Here is a 21,846-nt window from a genome sequence, read left to right as displayed (position 1 = left end):
AAAATGTGATCTTTTGAGTGTAATAATGTAAAATATGCTGATGAAGTGGAAATGTAAAAATGGGACTTGTGCACATACAGTAGGATCACAATGTTTTAAATGCTGTAGCCTGTAACGTAAGCGTTAACATTTCAAAATGTAGTCCTTGTAACAACGTTCTGACTTTTAAAATACACACAGTGACAAAGTGTATTTGTTGTCTACACAAACCAACAGGGTAGTTGTTTGTGGTCTACACAAAAGTCGATATTATGTTGAATAAATGTGACAGTATACATGTGTGTGATGGTCCCTCGGTTGTCTTCTACACATTGTATTAATGCCAGAGGGTTCAGAGGAGGAGTACAGGAGCTGCTGCAGATGTTTGCTAAAGGACACTTATGTCCCGAGGTTATGTGCAGGTGACCTCCGAACACACGGACAACCTGTGTAGGTTTGATGTAATGTACCAAGGCCAACTACCTGCAAACTTAACTTTCGTAAGACATTAGTATTCGTTTAAAAATAATTTTGGTTGCACCTAACAGCCTATATTAGAAGACCTTATTGAAATGAAGGATATTTAAAGCTGCAAGTACTGTAAGCAGATTCCAATGGGCTGAATGGACACGATAAGTTAGTACCACTGATCGCCGCTATTTCATTTGGTAGTTTTGTTTTTTTAAAAGGTGCAATTAACAAATGTAATAATTTTAATTTCATTAATTATAAAATAATTAATGTTTTCTGTGATGGTATCAATTAGTTTTTATTCCATTCTGTTTTTCTAAAAATGTATCCGTACATTAGTGCAACATTTCTGGTGCAAAAAAAAAAACCAACACAAAATTGGATTGACACAAGTTTGTCTTTGTTTATTGAATGACAGATTCAGTCTGGGTTTTATGAACAGAAGCAAAGAGATTAAAGTCCAAAAGCTCTTCTACTAGTTTAGGACCCGCTGGAGAGGCCAGCCATCTTGTATAAGCTTTTGTTCAGGGACGCTTCTACAATGAAAATATGTCTCAGAAAAACACCAGTGAATAAATTCACCCGTCTTTTAACGAGTATCATTAACAGCAAAAACATATTATTAAAAATCACATGACGCTACATGAATGTGTTACTTGAATGAACCATACAGCACTTCACTTAAACACCCTCCTGAGTCTTCAGGAGCGTAACGGCGTAGAGAGAGTGCTATACTGTAATATTCTTGATATACAGTTTGGCCGTAGCTTTTCCACTGGAATCTATGTTAGCACCGCATTCCTGTTTCATGGCTGTTAGGAAGTAACTGGTACGTCTCACTGAGGGTGAGGGTAGCCAGCACTTCTTGACAAAACAACAAGCACTTATCAATAGCTTAGAACCAATAACAGGATTTCTACTTAACATACAATTGCTCTTTGGACATATTTTACAGTAGAGCACATTACAGTAAGGTTGCTCTCATAAATTAGACCTAATCTGCACATTTAGTAAGCATGTGACATCTCCTGCAGATCAAGCACAGTAAAAGTCTCCCTTTTTCCACCCTTCTGCTCTGACACTGTTGATTAAATCCTCCTCTACAGGACAGGTACCGACTGAGTGGACTTTAACGATGGCTTCCTCTGTGTGCCTCATTACTTTCTTTTTTTTTTTAACTGCGCAATACAAAAATAAAATAAATAGCAACAATGTCTGTATAACATATTGTATCATATTTGGGTAAGATATTAAACATTTTAATATACCTTTTACATCTTGTAGAGACAGCAAACACGCTTTGGATACGTTTGGTTTTGATGTCCCTGCGTCTACTGAACATGTTGCATGCTTATTGAAACTGATCTTGAAATGGTTGTACTTGGTATATTGAAACAGAATCATGAGAGGAATCCTTCACATGGCAATGATAGCATCATGAGAGCATTACAGGAGTGTGTGGACTCTTTTACAGGTTTAAATGTGTGTGTTTCACCGCTATACATTTAACCTCAGACACATTAAGAGTCTGGGTATTGTTACAATAGTTAAACATAATCTAACTACAACATAGTGCCTGGCTCTCTGCTAGCTAACACAGCAGAGAAAAGTATCTCCTCTCTGTCATGAAGACGGGCTAAAGCAGCTACAAGTGCGCGATACGTTGACTGGACTGGCTGGATTCAGGAGGACAGGAGACAAGGGGAAAGAAAAGGAAGGAGGAGAGAGGGGAAACACCGAACAATGGGGAGGTAACAGTGAGACAGAGATATATTTTCTATTTATTGTTCAGCTCCTGTCTTATCCTGCAGCCCACGGCTGTGATGAGTGCAGCTCCTTTCCCACTGCCGTCCTCCGACAGCAGGAAGTTGACGCTACACTTCGGAGCCAGTTCTTTCACTGTCTGGTGCATGACCCCGGAGAAACTAGACAGAGACAAAAGATTTGACAGAATGTTAAACAGTTAATTGATGGCAGTTTAAATGTCTGAGGAAGATCTCAGCGTGCATATATTTTGTCTGATTCATGCCTTAGTTTGACCTTTTGATCCAGCAGCTGTATCTGTGTACTTGACGTGACATTAAATTAGTTTGTCAGACTACTGCATGTGATCGATCAGTTGAACAGAACTTTTTATTTCTATGTACATAAAGAAATAAGATGGGAAAACAACAACATACTGTTATCCCTTGGGAATATATACGGTATAAAGCTGAACAGAGAAGAACAAAAGGAGCAAACATTGGAACTTATTTGTCGAGCTATAATGGCCTGCAGCTCTTCTCAACATTGTTGTACACAACTGGTTGAACCTGCCTTTGTTCACATTATACTTCTGCATAGCAATGTTCAACTCATGGATGACTAATACAGTAGTCATGAAAAGAAATTAAATGTATCATTAACTGTACTAGAACATAAAACAGGTCCGTGACGCATGACAGCATGGCATAGTCACCATTATGTCAAGTTCTTTGTTTCTGAGGCACTTGAGTTGACAATAGTTTTGTCTGTTACTGATTAATCTCACGCACTGTGGATGTAGTTTGTAGAGTGTCCCGTCCACCCCTACAGTGATGTTCAGATGGTCCACTCCTCGGTTCTCTCTGATCTTATCGACCACGGCCGCCATTCCTGCCCCACACAGCTGCGCTGCACGATGTGACACTGCTCCACACACCTGCATAACAATGAAAAACATCATTATTGCAACAGACTGTACCTGCTACACAAAATATATCAATCCACAAACTTTGAAAATAAATATGTCTGTTTCAGTTGACTCTCACAAGACAAGCCTGATAACGATATATTGTGGGGCTCAAATTCTTTTACAGTGTCCAGTACATACACTCAAGTTTCCCATTTAATAGGTACACCTAGCCAACACTAATGCATTTCATTAAGGTTGAAACAGTTTAGAGGGTTTTGTTGATTCAAGTGTACGGCCAGTTTGGAGCCAGGTATGTGTACCTACCATTACATCTCCATCTTTGGAACATTAAGGTCAAGAGTGTGTGTCGATAACTTCCCTTGATGCATTATCAAGGGTTGGTCGTGAGACTGGATTAGCTACTAAACATGCTTGTGTGCTAATGTTTTGATTGGGTACACATTTGTATCTCACTGTACTTTACCTCTTTGACTATAATACTATCATCACAGGTGCTGTCCAGCCCCAAGTGCTGCAGGATGGATCTCACCTGCAGCAAAGCCAATCTGTCACTGGAGAAAGACAAAGACATAATGTCTGAGCAAAAGGGAAATAAACTCCATAAAAGTACAATTTCACAGGGTAAGAGCATCAGTAGCCTAACAGGGAAATAAGCAAAGATAATTATGTAGTGCAATCTACTGAGGTTGTCACTTTCCCAGTTTAGGTAACAGACAAACGTCCAGTATACTTTTTACCTCCTTGAGTAAACACAAACAAAGCGCTCTTTTTCTTACCTTTCTATCTGTGAGAGGAACTTTGTTTCGAAGATGCTTCTTGTCTTGAGAGTTTCAGAAATCTGTCCTCTGAACAGGAATCCTTTCTTGGTCATATCTATCAGGATGTTTCGTACAATTTCACCGAGATACATGCCGCTGCACATTTTCTCATATCTGTAAAACACAAGCAAGCACACAAAACATGATACGAGTCCAGAAAATAAAGGTGTGTGTGTGTGTGTGTGTGTGTGTGTGTGTGTGTGTGTGTGTGTGTGTGTGTGTGTGTGTGTGTGGTTACCTTTGTTGGCCTGGATTGAGGGAGAAGTCATCCACAGAACGGTCATATTCTGTCCTGATGTCGTCAAGGCATCCGTTGTCTCCGAAAGCCCCCCACTCCATGTTGACACACATCTGTCCCTCATCTCCATCTATCATCTCGATGTTCCTCATCTCCTCCATGTAACATGCATTACTGCCAGTGCCTGTAATCAGAACAACCCGTCAGATGGATAGAGCCGTGCTTCCCAAACCTTTTTATATCACTGACGACCCCTGACTGACATTAGGTGAAAGTTTTTTATTGGATATTTCATATTATATACAATGCATAACCATAACAGTGCAGAACAACCGATAAGCTGTACAATAAACCCAAATAGTGAACGACAATTACTTCAGCAAGTTTCCATAAATTTGGATGTATCTTGAGCAGATTATTTCCTCGTAATATTGCATCAGATCAGTTTTCATGTTATTTTTTAGGAACCTTTAATACAATTCTTTCTGTATCATCTTTTTATTGTATTTTAACAATCATAGATACTTAATAGGCTTATTTTTGGACTAATTAAGTTTTATTGTTTTCTTTTCCCCAACTGAAAACTCAAAAAAAAAAAGAGTGAATATAAAAGAAACTAACCAGCGATGAGTCCAATCTCACAGTTGGGTTCTTCGTAGGCGCAGGTCATCATGGTTCCCACTGTGTCGTTCACTATGGCCACTACATCCAGGTCAAATTCCTAAAGAAGAAGAAGAAACGCATAACGATGCAACATCACAGTACACATGTTTGCAGTCAGCGCCATGTTTAACTGAATGCTGCTGCTCCTCATGTCCTACCTCTCTCCTCTTGATGGCATCCCTCAACAGGCCCACCACATCTTCTCCTTCACAGTCTGTCGCCTTGAAGCCCTTAGTCCATGTCACCAGGATTCCCTAAACACACACACACAATTGAAAATAGTGTTATCTTGCATAGGATACAAGGATTTCATGGTTTGCTCAGCGCTAAGAAAAGTATTGTCTTGGCCTCATGAAACACAGTGTTGCTAAACGGCTTCTTGAAGAGTTGGTATTTTGGAAACATTTGAGGTTTGCTCTTGAAGCTTCTGGTAACATGTAAGTTTATCAGACGCCTCTTAAGAAGTAAGAGACAGTTGAGCAGATCAGAGAGGAAGAAAGAGCTGTTCACTCACAGCGTCCAGGCTGGTCTGACGGCAGGGGAACGAGAAGGTGAAGCCCAGAGGAAGACGAGCGTTCTTCATCCCCATGTAGTCCAGGAAGTCACTGATGCACTGTACAATGTGATCAAACAACTGGAAGAAGAAAGATATGACAATATGTAAAAACATTCTGAACCTCCAGTAATTAGTCTTCCTCCATTTATTTATTTATTACCGGCCAGATTATAGTATTAGGTCCGGCAATATTAACAAACATAGTTAACCATAGAAAGTAAAAGTAATCCTTTTGATGGATAAAGAACATATTAAAAAAGGAATACCTCACTCACAAAATGGAAACATTTCTATATCAATTACTCATCCTGTGTTACCTTGAATTTGTGAAAGTGTGTGAGACTTTGTAAACGGATGTTTTGATATAGTTTCGTTGTTAAATGCAGACTCCATTTACTTTAATTCATCAGAATTGTAATTTACATATTTTAGGAGGTTTAATTCACAGCAGTGTTATATAATTTGACTGTTCTGCAGGCAGTACAGACCCGTGACAGGGAAAGGTGGAATTTAGTGGAACCCTGTTAAATCTGTTGGTCATGCGTCAATTACTTAACCAGGCAAATTAATTCATATTTCCAGCAATGGCATGGACGAGTAATTGTTATCACACAGACCGAGCGCTGCTCAGTATGGAATAAATACGAAGACACATTTCTCTAACCTTGTGGACGATAAAGATCTATTTTATTATATTCTGTGTAGTGAAAAGCAAACATCTTTGGACACAGATAATGTGTCATTGCTACTATTGGCTATAACTTTCTGGCTAATGGAATTTAAAGCACTCACTTAAAAAGGCCCTGCACACCCACACGGGATTTCTCACTTACTCTGACTAACTAGGCTGGGAAATGTGCGATATCACCAAACCACACAGACTATAAAAAATAAAAAAGGTCGTCTCAGAGGAGAGTGGACACCTGGGTCTTGAGACAGTAATTGGGTAAAATAAGTAAATTACAATAATAAGTGCCATTTCTGTTCTGACTGTTTTGTCCCGTGCATCTCAGGAGGAAGAGAAACACACGGAGGAGTAATAGTGAGGATGAAAGGGCCAAAAGGTGACAGACAGGATTAGCCTCAGCCGGTACACAAGAGTTAAGTTCAAATCTACGTTTTAAAGACGGTCAACTCGGTGCTAATGAACCTCTATTTCGGTCTACCTCTTACCCATCGAGCTTCCTCCCTGCTGCGTCCATCCTATCCACTTACCTCTGAGCCAACAAGCGTCACACCCCGGACCTCCTACCTAACTACCCTAATCTTTACAGTAACAACAAGGCAACAGGAGGTCAAGTTCAAAGTTTCTCACCCACTTTTCTGACTTTCACTCAAATGCATCACATCAGTCGGTTTAACACAGATTTAACGGGTCAAGTGAAGGACGAGGTCTCACCTCCTCTCCTGTGCCCTGCATCACTTCTAGAGGAATAGCGTAGATCTTGTTGTGCATCTCCACTGTTCTCCTCTTACCAGAACGAATCTTAACCAACAGAACTCGGAAGTTGGTTCCTCCTAAATCCAAAGCCAGGAAATCCCCATGCTCTGAATAACAAGACGGGCAGACAAACAAACAAACGCGTAAATAAAACAGTAACTATGTCAAACACACCTCAGATTATTCCTTGTACAATGCCGAGGATGTCAATGTGAAAAAGATTGTACATCAGTCACATGTTAAATCTGCAGTTCATCGTTCTCCCTCTTAAATGTTACTGTTCTTGCAAATGTTGGCCATGTTTATATTCACACATTCGTACATAAATGTGTTTTTATGATGATTATGAAAACATTTCTGAAGTTGCAAAAAACAACACAGGGCCAAAAGTGACATCAGTATGGTGGGTATGATGTTTCAGTGATGATAGATAATCATTGGCTAAGGGCTGTGTCAATCACAGAGAGGTGGGACATGGTGTGAACCAGCTGCTGAGTAATGACCGCAGCTGCTACCCTCTTCCCAACAGACACACATGTGCAGTCACAAGTTGCCAGCTTGAGTGTGTGCGAGTGTGAGTGTGAGTGTGTCACCTGAGCCATCAGGAGTGCTGTTTACAAAGGTTGGCAGCATTTTGACAGTAGCAGAGTCCTGAGTGCTCTTTGAAAGGCCATTTTGGATCTCGGTCCTCATTCTCTTCTTTACCTGGATACATTTAAAACTATCTTCAGTAGTGAAGTCACACACACACACACACACACACACACACACACACACACACACACACACACACACACACACACACACACACACACACACACACACACACACACACACTCTCTCTCTCTCTCTCTCTCTCTGTCCTCACCTCCAGCAGTTGTTTGGTCGACAGGCGGAATTCGGACAGTGTTTGGGCAATTTCTCGTGAGTGTTCGGCGAGTCGGTAGGCCACAGCCGTCACCATGGCTGCTCCTTTACTACTACCCGCTCTCTGATAGGAGGAATCGTACATCAGTGTCCGGGATCAGGCGACGGACGGTCTTGTGAAGACGACGGGCATATCTGAAACATAAGAGTTTAAGTGCTGGATCTTCTTTAGACAGTATATACTACATAGTGATGAGTAACTTCAAACTTAATGTAAGATGTATTAGTATATCATGTACAATGAACATTTCTTTAATCCACTCACTGTGGGTGCATCTTGTATAGAGATCCATCAATGCCTACAGTTGTTCGGAGTCGTGCCACACCTTTGTTCTCCTTTAGCCTCAGCAGGATGCCCGCCAGCGTGGCAGCTATCAGGTTGGCAGAGCGGAAAGACACAATGGTGCAAACCTGAAGGAGGACAGAAAATCATCAAGCACCACATCTAAACTTAATGAACTGCAGAATAAGATAAACAAAGCACCTTAATAACAGATCTCAGATATGTTGATAAAAAAAAATAAAAAAATGTATGGCTGCATAAATGTACATGATTATGTTTGCAATTAAAATAGAAATATAGCAATACTGTTAAAAAATATTTAATTTTGTTCTTCCTATTTGCATTAAATTGTTTATACGACAGAAATTAATTAAATACTTTGACCACGTTTTGTTTCGCTAATTTAGAGGAATATCTATTTACTTTAGCATTCTCTTAATCTACTAAAATATATTTTAATCTTTATCTACCCTCTTTTACTGTGCTATGTTCATTGTATTGTTAAACAATTTATACAGCAACTTTGCACGAAAGTTGCTGTATAAATCAATAAAGTTGAATTTTAATGGCATGTCTGAAGAGAGGGATTCAAAGAGTGCTATTTCAGCAACAATACACACATGCTGCACAGCGATGCAGTCGTCATTTGAGGGCTCCACACCAAGTCTGTTTAAAATCTCTCTGGTCTTGGCCAACCCCTCCTTACTCCTAAACAGGAAAGACAGAGAAGCAATGATGGACTACAAATACATATCATTTAAAGTCTTCTGATTTAGTTTCATAACATTAGAACATAGAATTGACATGTAGTGTGACTTACTTCTCTATGGCTGAGATGTGTTTGGTCTCAATCTTCCCCTTAGTGAGAAGCTCAGGGGTGATCCTTCCCTCGAACACCAGGCCTTCTCTGGCCATCTTCACCAGGATGAGACGAACCAGCTCCCCCATGTACATACCACTGACCATCTTCTCAAACCTACGACACAGGGAAAGAGAAAATGAGAGGCGGGTGATACAAAAACCCCAAAACATCTTGTTGAATACCACTATATCTTACATACCAACTGAGCTGTGTTCTAACAGTTCAATTCAGAAGTCAGATTTAATGTGTCGATTCAGATGCTGCTCTTCTCATGGTGAGGCTATAAGCATCTCACATTTTTAGAAACACAGACTTTAACTCCCATGTGGGGAAAAAACATTGGCTGAGAGTCAACAAGTAGCACCGACAGTCATCTCTGCTATTCAGACTGACTGAGCGCAGGACTTGTTGGATCTTAAACTTAAAGCACAGAGTCATAAAACAGAAACGTACATCTAAAAGAGAAGGTTGGAAGAGCAAGACTAATAGTTTTGGTTTGACATACAGCTGTTTGCCGGGGTTGATGGAGCCTCTGTCTATCTCTCTGTCAAACTCTGTCCTGATGTCTTCCAGTCTGCCGTCAGTCTCCGAAGGCTCCCCACTCAGTGTTCACACACATCCTGCCCTCGTCTCCCTCCACCAGGTCAATGTGACGCAGCTCCTCCATGTAGCACGCATTGGTGCCCGTACCTAAACACAGAGAGATCCATATCCTTACACTTCGCTTGGCTTGGAGAGTATTGAATTTTATTTTACGTGCAACAATGCCAAATACACTCTTAAATGCACATTGTTGTAGTACCGATGATAATGCCGACTTCACAGCGCCGGTCATCGAAACCACAGGTCATCATCGTTCCCACGGTATCATTCACTACTGCCATGATGTCAGCTTCATAGTCCTGAAAGAAATTAAAGCACACACACACGTAAGAAAGTATGTATGCTGTCACCTGTGCCTATCTGCATCACAGTTTGAATTAAACCAAATGTAGTATTTCTCTGATCTTTCAATACATAATAATAAATTAGGATAAATAAGTGAACGTCAGACTGCAGAACTTCAGTGTGGCATCACATGAGCACAAATGAGAAAAAAAAAAGATAAGACTCACTCCTCGCTTCTTAATAGCTTTGTTGAGCAGCTTCACAACATCCATGCCCTCCACGCCACTAGCCTTGAAAAGCTTTGTCCAAGTTATCAGAAAGCCCTGGAGACAGAGAGAGAGAGACAGAGAGAGAGAGACAGAGAGAGAGAGACAGAGAGAGAAAGAGACAGAGAGAGAGAGAGAGAGAGAGAGAGAGACAGAGAGAGACAGAGACAGAGAGAGAGAGAGAGACAGAGAGAGAGAGAGAGAGAGAGAGAGAGACAGAGAGAGACAGAGAGAGACAGAGACAGAGAGAGAGAGAGAGACAGAGAGAGAGAGAGAGAGAGAGAGAGAGAGAGAGAGAGAGACAAGAGAGAGACAGAAGCCAGAGACAAGCAGGGGTGGGGGGAGAGACAGAGAGGAGAAGAGAGAACAGACGAGAGACAGAGAGAGACAGAGACAAGAGAGACAGAGACAGAGAGAGACAAGAGACAGAGACAAAGAGACAGAGAGAGAGGAGAGAGAGAGAACAGAGAGAGAGAACAGAGAACAGAGAGGAGAAGACAGAAGAGAGAGACAAGAGAACAGAGACGAGAGAGAGACAGAGAGAGACAGAGACAGAGACAGAGAGAGAGACAGAAGGAGAGACGAGACAAACAGAGAGAGAGCAGAGAGAACAGAGAGAGAGACAGAGAACCAGAGACAGAGAGAGAAGAAACAGAGAGAGACAGACAGAGAAGAGACAGAGAGAGAGAACAGAGAGAGAGCCAGAGACAAGAGAGAGCAGAGACAGAGACAGGAGACGAGACAGAGACAGAGAGAGAGAGACAGAGACAGAGAGAGACAGAGACGAGAGACAGAGAGAGCAAGACGAGGACAGAGAGACGAGAGAAGACAAAGAGACAGAGACAAGAGAGACAGAGACAGAGGAGAGACAGAGACAGAGAGACAGAGAGAGACAGAGAGAGAGACAGAGAGAGACAGAGAGAGACAGAGAGAGACAGAGAGAGACAGAGAGACGAGAGCGAGAGACAGAGAGAGACAGAGACACAGACAGAGACAGTCAACTCATAATGTGGATGGACTGCACAGTAATCATTAGATATTTGAATAAAAGATAATACATGGAAAGTGCTGTGTGTCACAAAGAGGTCAACTACATCAACATCCGTCGATACATTTTTAATTTGTGTTTTACCTCATCTAGTTTGGTCTGCTGGCAGGGAAACGAGAAGGTAAATCCAACTGGGAGCTTCTTGTCTTTGATGTTGTGTTTTTCCATGAAGTCACCGAGACACTCTGCCACATGGTCGAACAGCTGGAACAGAGGTGGAAAGAGGTTGAGCTGAAGACACTGTGCGTCTGTGTGTGTGTGTGTGTGTGCATTTCAGTATAAACCTACTCTTGTTCCACTGCCGTGAATGATGTCCTCAGGTGTGTCGTAGATTTGACTCTCCATCTGAACGGTCTGTTTCTTCTCATGGCTCACTCTGACACGGAGGATCCTGAAGTTACTGCCTCCTAAATCCAACGCAATGAAGTCTCCCTTCTCTGTCCAGACAGAAACAAGTGGAGACAAGAAGAAGAAGAAAGAGAGGGGGGGAGAAATGTCAAGTTGCAGTTAGGTACATAAGGAAAGTGTTGACATACCTGAAGAACACACATCTAATTAACACAGCTCTGACCGGGACAGGAAGACATGCACTATCAGTACGTCTCCCTTCTGTTACAAACAAACAGCAGAACTTTACAGTGAATACATGTTGCACAATGTGTAGTCTGGGGGAAGCAGTGTATGGAAAGAAAAAAGTAGTTTCAGGTTTGTCAGAAGTCTCGTCATCTGTCAACTCGTCCAAATACAAAATAGCAGTAAGTTAGTAAATAGGTCATTTATAGAGGTAATAAATAGAAACTAAGGTTTTCAGTGTATCTATGTATTTCTATATGGATGCAATTATGTCCTAAACATTTTAAGCAGTTTTTCTAATAAATATGATCTGCATTAATAGATACTAGTGTGTGAAAATGTAGAATCGTCCAAGAAACTTCTACTGTGCATAAAGTGTTGATGGTGTCTGAGACCTGAGACCTGAGACCTGTGACCTGTGACCTGAGACCTGTGACCTGAGACCTGTGACCTGAGACCTGAGACCTGTGAACTGAGACCTGTGACCTGTGACCTGTGACCTGAGACCTGAGACCTGAGACCTGTGAACTGAGACCTGAGACCTGAGACCTGAGAACTGAGAACTGAGACCTGTGACATTCTGGTATACATTTAGTCCACGGTCACTTAATAAGGAGGGACTGTAGTTTATTCTTTCTGTCTGAATTGGAAACATAATTGGTTCACGGCTCTCAGATTAGATAAACTGCAAGAGTGTTGCTGCTTTTCACAACTCATATTGTGCCTCAGAGATCTCACTGACCTTTGATAAGAGGTGATATAGCAGGCAGTGCCCTCTAACTTCTAGCACACACAGTCTGTTTCCTTCTAATTACGGTGTTATTCCTTTGTGGTCCAGTACAAACAAATCAAACTGTAATTTCACCTCAAGTACCCGTTGAGAAGGTTTTAACAGAGAGCCCTTTAGTTTGTATATAAACTCATTTACAAATAGTCACTCTTTACATGCTTTTCAAAAATGTGTTGGCAATCATGATTGTAGACGGTAATTAAAAATGTGAAATGCCGGTGTGTTGTTTCTGAGTAAATGTTCTAATAATATTAGATAAGGATGTCCTGTTACCCTGCAGTATCATTGTACAGATCACAAGGTCAGGTCAGTGGTGCAGACAGACTGATAATATATCTGAAAGGAATGTAAATGCAGCTGCGTTAGTTTCTACAAAACAAGACGGCTGCAATAAGGGTTTCAAAATAATGATTAAATATACAAAACTTATTTTGAATTCCAGTCTTTTCTGGTTATTTTTAATTCTTTGTGACGTCTTGCTCTCTGACAAACACAGCTACTGTAGCACAATCAAACTAAACATGTACATGAATGCTTAACTGCCTCTTGACATCTTTTTTTTATTTATAGTAACTTTATTGAGAAAGTACAAGAATTACATGCGAGTCAGTTTTTCACAGTTTGTGTTTCTTGAAAAACCACTTGTAGCTTTAGGACTTTCATGGTCACGTCTTCTCCAACAATGGCAGCAGGATTAGTGTTAATCTCTGATATTCTTGTAATATAAACAAGAGTGAGGGGATGACAACATTGCATACGTCACAAACCCAAGAGGAAACCGTAGCTTTTCCTTTTAAAGTTTAGGTTGGATAAATGTAAAAGAAGAAACGTCACAAGTGATTCTCCTTTTACCTCTCCTATAACTACACACACTGTGGTGTTTAAGCACACTGTCCTGGTGACTACATGACTCACTTTATGATCAAGTATTATAAAATGTTTTAATTGTAACTCCAACCGGACAGAACATGTGCCTTCCTGTCTCAATGTCGTTACTATTTAGATAGAAAAACGGAAGAACAGACGAAAATTATACATTTGTACTAAATTAAAAGTGATTTTATTAGATGATCCGACGGAGTTCAGATAATCCCACGATGGTTAGAATCTGGGTTTGGAGGTACTAACCTGAGCCATCAGGGATCGACTGCACAAACGTAGGCAGCATCTTCAGGACGGCAGTGGGGTTAGTGTCCCGCCCCAGTCCTTTGACCAGCTCCCTCCGAAACCGCTGCGTGATTTCCTTCAACGTCTCATCAGAGAAACGCATGGAGTACAGGTACTTATCGATCTGAAAACAAACAGACAAAACAAACTTCTTAATCATTATCAATCTGTAACCACAATACTGATAATATCCTTTTGCCACATAACACACACCACTATGCAGACACTGCTTAATTCACTTTCAGTTTAGAGTTGAGGTAACTGAGATTTACTGGATTTGTTGTCTTTATTTAGGCATAAACGATGCAGTGAATATAACTCCCCATCCCATAATGTTTTTAATCTTCCATGAAGATAATCCATTTCCTGAATTGATTAATCCTAGCTCTGCTTCACCCAGAAATGAAATCAGAGCAACAAAACAACTATATTTTTATTGCTTTATTGCAACATATCTGAATGATTCTCTGGGCAGTTGAATCATACTGTGGTCATATTGCAGTCATTATCTACTGGAACACACAGCATCATGAGTGTGACACACTGCAAGACCAGGAACTACAGGACACTCCCTCAGTGCTGTCATCAAGGAAATAATGCACACACATTCCTTGTGGCTTTATTATGGGTATGACAGTGATGAGGCAAAGGTGGACATTCCCTGACAAATAAATAGGAGGAGTAGAAAAGTCACAAAACAGACTTCCTGGTCAACATAAGGATATTGGTCGTACCAAATCCACAGACTTCAAGCGATTTTCAGCACGTCTGGTACAAACTCTATAACTTGACCAGTCAGATTGCCTGTAGAAACTGTGCACCGTGTCGACCGTCACAGCAGCCTGAGCCGTCTGCCCTTTCAGGAACAGGATGTCAAACAATCCTGGTGAAATCCTTTGTTGCATCACACTCCGTAATGAAACAAAGACTTTTATTTGCGAGAGCTACACACCAAGAGGACAATGTTACAGACACGTAACTCATGTTTTAGAGGCATGCTCTGTAAAATTACAGGTCGGTTGAGTTTCACACAATCCTGCTCCCATGATTCTATATTTACACACAAACAATGCTTGCATGTAACTGTGACGTCCATGTGATGATTTACTATTTTACTCGTAACAGAGATCAGACAGGAATGTTGTGACTTCCTGTTTTAGGAGTCACACATGAACTGTAGTTCCTCTTCACCTCTGGTCTTCGGTAACAGGTGAAGACAATGGCAGTTTGAATGCATTTAACATCTGCTGTTCACAAGTTTTGATTTGACCATATGTGCAAGAGGATGTGACTTTTCTGCCACTGTGAGGGTCAATTCATCATACATTAAGCCTTGTGCTAAATTAGTTAAAAGAGTTGCTCTGCCCATCTACATAATATTATATTAATATCTCACACCCTTGCCAAAATGTATGCTATATGCATTAATTATCTAAATTCTCTCATAAGGAAAAAGGATGAAATGAACCCCAACAGGTAGATTTGAATCAAATGTTTGAATAGTATAAACATGCGAGTCAATACGGATAGTTGACAACAGCACTGTCCAACTGCTAACTACTCTGTAGGCGTTACATTCCCTATATTCTGCCTAAATGTGGAGTCTGCTACTGGAATGAAACTCATTAGAATAAAATGCATTCATACCGTTAACCTGCAGGACTGTATCACTGACAGGTGCAGCTTTGAGTTCCAGTCTGTGAGTTAGAGATATTTTAACTGCACTGACATGTTGGTGCTTGACGACGCCCTGTCGACATGACACTACAGGTTGCCCTCAGCATCTGTTATTGCAATCACATCATAAAGACACTCAAACCGCCGGCTCCCCCCCACTCTCTTTTTCACGACACAAATACTGAACCTTCTGACAGTCACTTTAGGTTTTTAAAAGAACTATTTAGATTTGAACCATGTAGAAAACACAGTATTCATAATATACAGATATACTAAACAAGGAGATTTTTAACAATTACATTTATAAAAATAAAAGCTTCAGTCTTGTTAAACACTGGTTGGATAGAGTTCATACAGTGCAAAGAGGCAAACCCACACAGATTGAACTATTTAAAGAAGAGCATTTGAAGGTCAACATGGTAAATCAATATCCTGCTGATTTGTCCTTATGCGACACTGTGTTCCTTTGGAAAGGCACCAAACAGCTTAAAATGCAAAGACAGGTTGTTGATGTTGCATTTTTGCACTATGTATGTTTGAAGCAGGTCAGCTGTCCAACCTGAGGAAAGCAGAGTTGGATGAGAGCTACTGTACTGCACTACAAATATCTGCCAAAAACATATCATGTAGAGTGTAAATGTTAACAGAAAATTAGAATGAATTTGTATATCTGTGTTGATTCAGATCGGCTACAAAGTTTCTTCTTCGTTGCAAGCTACACCACCTCCACCAAGTTTTTCGTAATCCTGATGACAAACAGACAGACAAACATAACCTAACCTACTTGGCAGAGAGCTTTTCTCCAAATTTGGCATTGTCCTGTACTGACATATTGACACGTGTCCTTAAATGAGACCCGGTTAAAGTTCCATTTATCAATACACACACACACACACACACACACACACACACAGGGAATCAATTCTCTAGTCTGCAGCACAGCTTTGTTTCTCTGCTCCATGTGGTTCATCCAAGCCAAATGATAGAATTGTCTGAGAAGCAGGCAAACACTGAGGCCTCAGGTCAGCGAGAGACCATCATAAGCTAACCACACACTAAATTAATGCCAAAAGAAAAAGATTTTACCTCCAAATTGTCACTGGACAAACTTTGCTTGTAGATCATGTCTTAACATTTTATTAATAATAATTGAAAGAGTAAATTGCAAACTTTGTTTTGACAAACTTGCCAACTTGAGTTGTCATAAAAGTCAAAAACGTGGAGATCTTTCTCATCATGACGTACCATCACACATGATGTTCATAAAAGGTTAAAGGAGAACTCACTCACATTAGCCGCTACTAGCATAACACACCCAATTCTCAAACCTAACTGTCGGCAGTTAACGTTGCATTGTGGGTAATGTAGGTGGCATATTTTGACAAGAAAAAAGCATCACATAGAAAACACGACAACTCTGCTGCATTAAGTCTGACAATGGTGTGTGATTGCAAATCATTAGAGTACTCTTTTAAGTAAAGTTAGCCAAGTGTTTGCTAACATGTCAGCCAAGTGTTTGCTAACATGTCAGCCAAGTGTTTGCTAACATGTCAGCCAAGTGTTTGCTAACATGTCAGCCAAGTGTTTGCTAACATGTCAGCCAAGTGTTTGCTAACATGTTAGCCAAGTGTTTGCTAACATGTTAGCCAAGTGTTTGCTAACATGTTAGCCAAGTGTTTGCTAACATGTCAGCCAAGTGTTTGCTAACATGTTAGCCAAGTGTTTGCTAACATGTTAGCCAAGTGTTTGCTAACATGTTAGCCAAGTGTTTGCTAACATGTCAGCCAAGTGTTTGCTAACATGTCAGCCAAGTGTTTGCTAACATGTCAGCCAAGTGTTTGCTAACATGTCAGCCAAGTGTTTGCTAACATGTCAGCCAAGTGTTTGCTAACATGTCAGCCAAGTGTTTGCTAACATGTCAGCCAAGTGTTTGCTAACATGTCAGCCATGAAATGTAATAAATTGATGTCGTACATCAAGGTTTGAGTCTACTTTGTACGACACAGTGTACAAGCATGATTAACCGTCTTGACACAGATCGCTGTCTCTGTGGAAGAAATTAAGCATGCATTGGTTTAGTGTAGGTCATGTGCACCTCTCGAGCTGTCAGCTAATGTAAACAGATCCATTTAGATTATTTAAGCTGCCAAACCATTCTTCTCATGCCAAGTGCTACTATACTGCTGCTGCCCGCCAGTGCTGCTACTCATTGGTCCTATTAATTAATATATTCCTCCCATCTGCCTGTTCTGGTTTGTAAAAAATCAATACGATGCAAACTGTATGTTGGATTCTTAATGTGTTCCTAATCAACTAATTGAATGAGAATGCGTTTTATCTAAGCTACTTAAATAACAATGTGTTACTAACTGACATGGGGTGCTGCGTTACAAAAGGGGAGGATTAAACGCAGGCATTGTCCACATTTTTCCACATCAAACTAAAAGAAATCCACTGAACTCAGACTAAATTCAGTTCCTGCAGCGGGATAGAAATTGTCATCTATGACTCAGCACTCTGCGGCTAGAAACAATGGCTAAGCACTTTCTTATAGCAGGGCATCATTTGATCTCACAGCTCGGGTCTCTGCTGTGCATTCTCACACGAATACAGAAAATACACAAGTATGATTCATCTTCCTTAGATTCATGAGGCCTTTTAACCAAAACAGGAGTTTCCATTTTTTCCACTAATGTTGAGCAAAGTGACATTTCCCGATAAGGTCACATGAGGCCTCTGTGGTGTACGAGTCTGTACGCATGAATCTGTAAAAGGCCATGTTTTCCCCTCAACACACCTCTGACCCACAAGTTTCTCTGACACTTCCTGAAGTCAAGTTACAGGAAAAGATCACACTCTCCGTTTCTCCTTCCCTCCCACTTTCTCCCTCTTATGCATTCCTCCTCTCAACAATGCTCCTGTTCTCTGCATCACCATGAGGTTGTTTGAGGAGACATTGAAATCTGACTCCATTGTGTATGTACGTGTGCACGATGTTGTGCAAACACACAGCCTCACCATGTGGAAAAATACTGTCCTCTACGTTGCACCTTCCCGTCTTCCACGCACACTGAAATACCGCTTTGGATGCCCGCTAAAAGTGTATTAAGAGTGCAGTCAAGGACACGGCAGTGGGGACGCACTCAGCTGATTGCAGTTCTTTGACAACTGCAGTTACACACAGCTTGTGAAAAAACATTAGTGATGAGATTACTTAACCTTGTTATTGTTTAATTCCCGAGCTGTATGTTTCACAATTTCACCAACTAGAGAAGTTGATGTTGAGGCGGAGACCTGCCCTGCTCTTTGTAAAGCAACACAATAGCCACACACCTGGCACATGGTGTGTGAGTGTGTATTTGTGTGTAAGCCCTCTTCTCCTGTCACCTGTGGTCACATGGTTCAAAGCTGGCCTATTTTAGGGAGACAGGAAGAGAGCAGCAGTAAAAAAAAAAAAAAAGGGAGGGAGATGTGTTGCATTACATCAGATCCTGGCTGCTGATAAATGTCTTTTACCTTTATAGACTCGGATTTGACTTTGGCACACCTGGGAATGTCAGCTTTGTGTATCACCTTGTGTGATTTAGATTGATACATTTAACTACACTGAGATAGTGGCTATAGATGGAAGAAGTTAACCTTCATGGCTTTTTTTCAAGAAAGCACTTTCTGCCAGAAATCTCCTTGGTTTCAGCAACAAACCCATTCGATTCGGTTTAGGAAAAGATCACGGTTTGGGTTCAAATAGAGCAGTCATACTCAACGTTTGGACCACTGGGAAAAGCAAGTCCACCCTTTCTGGCAGAAAGCCCTGAAAGGCTTACTTCTCCCATGTGCCTACAGACAGAGATGGAAATAGAGGAAAGAAGCGCCATTGCTGTGAACCGTTTTTCATTTATTTAGAAAATAAAAATCAATTTAAATTTGCAGTTGATGTTGACATCATCAGGGAGCGACCTTAAAAAGGGACCCAGCACTATGTTGACAGTACATGTGGAGGCTTTCAAATAAATTCAAACAAAATCTAGGACATTACCTCTAGTGTAGGGAAACATCTAAACAATTGCAAATATGACGACACAAATGGGTCTAAATATGTATTTTGTGTCTGTTGCCTGGCAACATTATTTCTTGCGTAGTACTGATGGGTCATAGTGACTGGAAAAGCACACACACACACACACACACACACACACACACACACACACAGTTCTGAACATCCATGCGGTGTTAGAGTGGGGGCTGCTCAGCTGAGAGGCTATGAAAGACACACATTCATGGTGCTCAGCACATGTCACTCTTCTCCTCCTTCACTTTGAATGTTTTCATTTGAAATCAGGCTAAAAGAGGAGACTCAGCTTTAGGGACTTTTTGTCTCAACTGCACTATTGCATATCAATTATTTCCTCATCCTTTTAGGTTAAACATACATTAATGCTACAGGAGACAAAGTATGTGTATATTGGGGAGGGGCAGATATGGAGAGATACATGAAGCACGTTGCTGCTGCTTCTTTAGCAGATCTTTCTCTTTTTTGGGGGGAAACGACAAAGAAAACAAAATATATTCCCAGGATTATTATGATGATCATGTCAAAAGGATCAGTTGTTAACAGACTGCTGCAAAATGATGAAAGGCTGTAAAATGACTAAATAACTAAAATATTTGATCTTATTAAAAGGCCTTTTTTTCTACTTGAAACATAAAAGAGCAAGTATCATTTTAACTCGAACATAAAATAAATGTTTGTATTATTCTTCCTCCTTCCAGCTGTCCTTTTGGCTCTTACTTCCTCACTGCACCTCTCACATTTACTTCCTGGCAACACTCACACACACACACACACCCATGTGTCATTACAAATCTTACTACACAAAACATACCTGAGCCAAGTTGTCTTACAATAAAAACAAATCAACTTGACAGCTGAACTTCATACCCAACATGCTCTATGTTTTATTCACTTCATTCAATGAGATGTATCACATTTCCTGATGGACTACTGGAAACTTAGAGCAAAGTTAAGAAGCTCAATTACCTCTACACACACACATGTTCTCGTCTCACTCATACAAACACAATGTCATGAATGGAGGCAGAAGAAACAGAAAGCACTCACCTTTTTAACCTGATCATCCTTGAGTTCAGTGAAGTAATAAGCTAGTAGCTGGGCCGCAATCATCCTGGTGCTCTTTCTCTCTCACACACACATGCAGACTCACTCAAATATACACACACACACACGACCCCCTACAGTCAGATGGAGAAAAACCCTAAATAAAAAGGTAAAACAAAAGAACTCAAGCTCTGCTGTGGCTACACTTAGTACATACTATCTGTCACACGCCGCAAGAGATACACAAATATCCTGAGTCCAATCCGACGTGGTTTAAAATAGTCGGAGCTTCTTCATGTGCGGCTAAGACTCTGCAGCTCTTCCCTCTCTGAGCATGTGAGTGAAGCCAGGAAGCATGAGTGAGACAGCAAGTTTAGCTGCAGGAGCCATGCCCACTATCTCAGAGCTCATTGGTTAGAGAGAGTGAGTGGCCATGGAGGGGAGGGTGGGGGGGGGGGGGGGGGGGGGGGGAGGGGGAGTGCCACATCCTCTTTTCTGTGATTGGCTGGCCTGCCGACGCATTGGAGCCAAATTCAGGGATGGAGGAGGTAGAGAGAGTAAGAGAGGGACTGTCTTGGAAGTGGAAAGGGAGGGAAAGGGAGGGAGGAAGGTGAGGAGAGAATTTTTGTTCAACTGTTTCAAGGAAGTTATAAAGTGAAATATAATTCACAGTGTTAGTGAGAAAATGACTCACACAGTCATAGTAAAGCACAAGAGTCATCTTGCTCAGAGGGGGAGGGGAGGCTGAAGCCACTTCTTCTATACACAGCTTCATAAAGTTCAGTGACATGACAGTAGGGAGGTCAGGAAGCATCGGGGATTAGTGTTACCTGAGGGGCAGGAGTTAGGGGACCCTCAGGGAAGGACGTTGTATGGTGCTGTTACAGAGTCTGTGTTTTTTTTTTTTATGTCGGGGAGGGTCATCCACACCTGAACCTAAGCACCATGCTTTGTCATCTTTTCTGACTTTATTGTCTGCTGTCTGTATGAAGACAGTATTTGGTTCTTTACAGGTACTGGAGCCAATGTCGTGTTGGGTTTCAAACAAAACAAGCAATCTGAGTCAGACATGTTAGGCTCTGAGGAATTATGTGCATTGAATGAAAGAAATGTTGTATATAAACTTGTCAATTATTAATTAGACAACATGAATTAAATCAAAGCTCTTCACTCACTCCACCGTCCCTGAGACTCACTTTCTCTGGCTCCACTGTCCTTTCAGACAGATGTGACGTCATTATCACAACAACAGCTGTCTGTTGTCTGGCCTATCTAAAGAACAACCACAGACACAGATGAACTGTAATCCTTTATACACTTAATATAACAGCGCTGCAGTTAATTCCACCTTAATCCCTTATCTAAATATTAGCAGTGCGTTACAGAGCGAGTAGCCATGACCCGTCTAA

General features: G+C 41.0%; 1 protein-coding gene across 1 annotated transcript; it reads right to left on the bottom strand.

The window, feature by feature from the left end:
• Positions 1-828: 828 nt before the first annotated feature.
• Positions 829-20,819, bottom strand: LOC115026152 (hexokinase-1-like). Its single transcript, XM_029458808.1, is given in 23 exon segments — positions 829-2,375; positions 2,985-3,130; positions 3,588-3,675; positions 3,901-4,056; positions 4,181-4,364; positions 4,802-4,901; positions 5,002-5,097; positions 5,358-5,477; positions 6,799-6,947; positions 7,434-7,545; positions 7,709-7,828; positions 7,830-7,902; positions 8,033-8,178; positions 8,671-8,758; positions 8,871-9,026; positions 9,418-9,494; positions 9,496-9,602; positions 9,715-9,814; positions 10,028-10,123; positions 11,199-11,318; positions 11,403-11,551; positions 13,606-13,768; positions 20,441-20,819. Coding segments are annotated over 23 exon segments (2,757 nt in total). The 5' UTR covers positions 20,504-20,819; the 3' UTR covers positions 829-2,227.
• Between the last annotated feature and the right edge of the window lie 1,027 nt (positions 20,820-21,846).

The sequence above is a fragment of the Cottoperca gobio genome, chromosome 3, assembly GCF_900634415.1.
Source record: "Cottoperca gobio chromosome 3, fCotGob3.1, whole genome shotgun sequence".
Taxonomy (NCBI): domain Eukaryota; kingdom Metazoa; phylum Chordata; class Actinopteri; order Perciformes; family Bovichtidae; genus Cottoperca; species Cottoperca gobio.
Note: the sequence above shows the minus strand (reverse complement) of the source record. Positions and strands in the feature narration are given on the sequence as shown.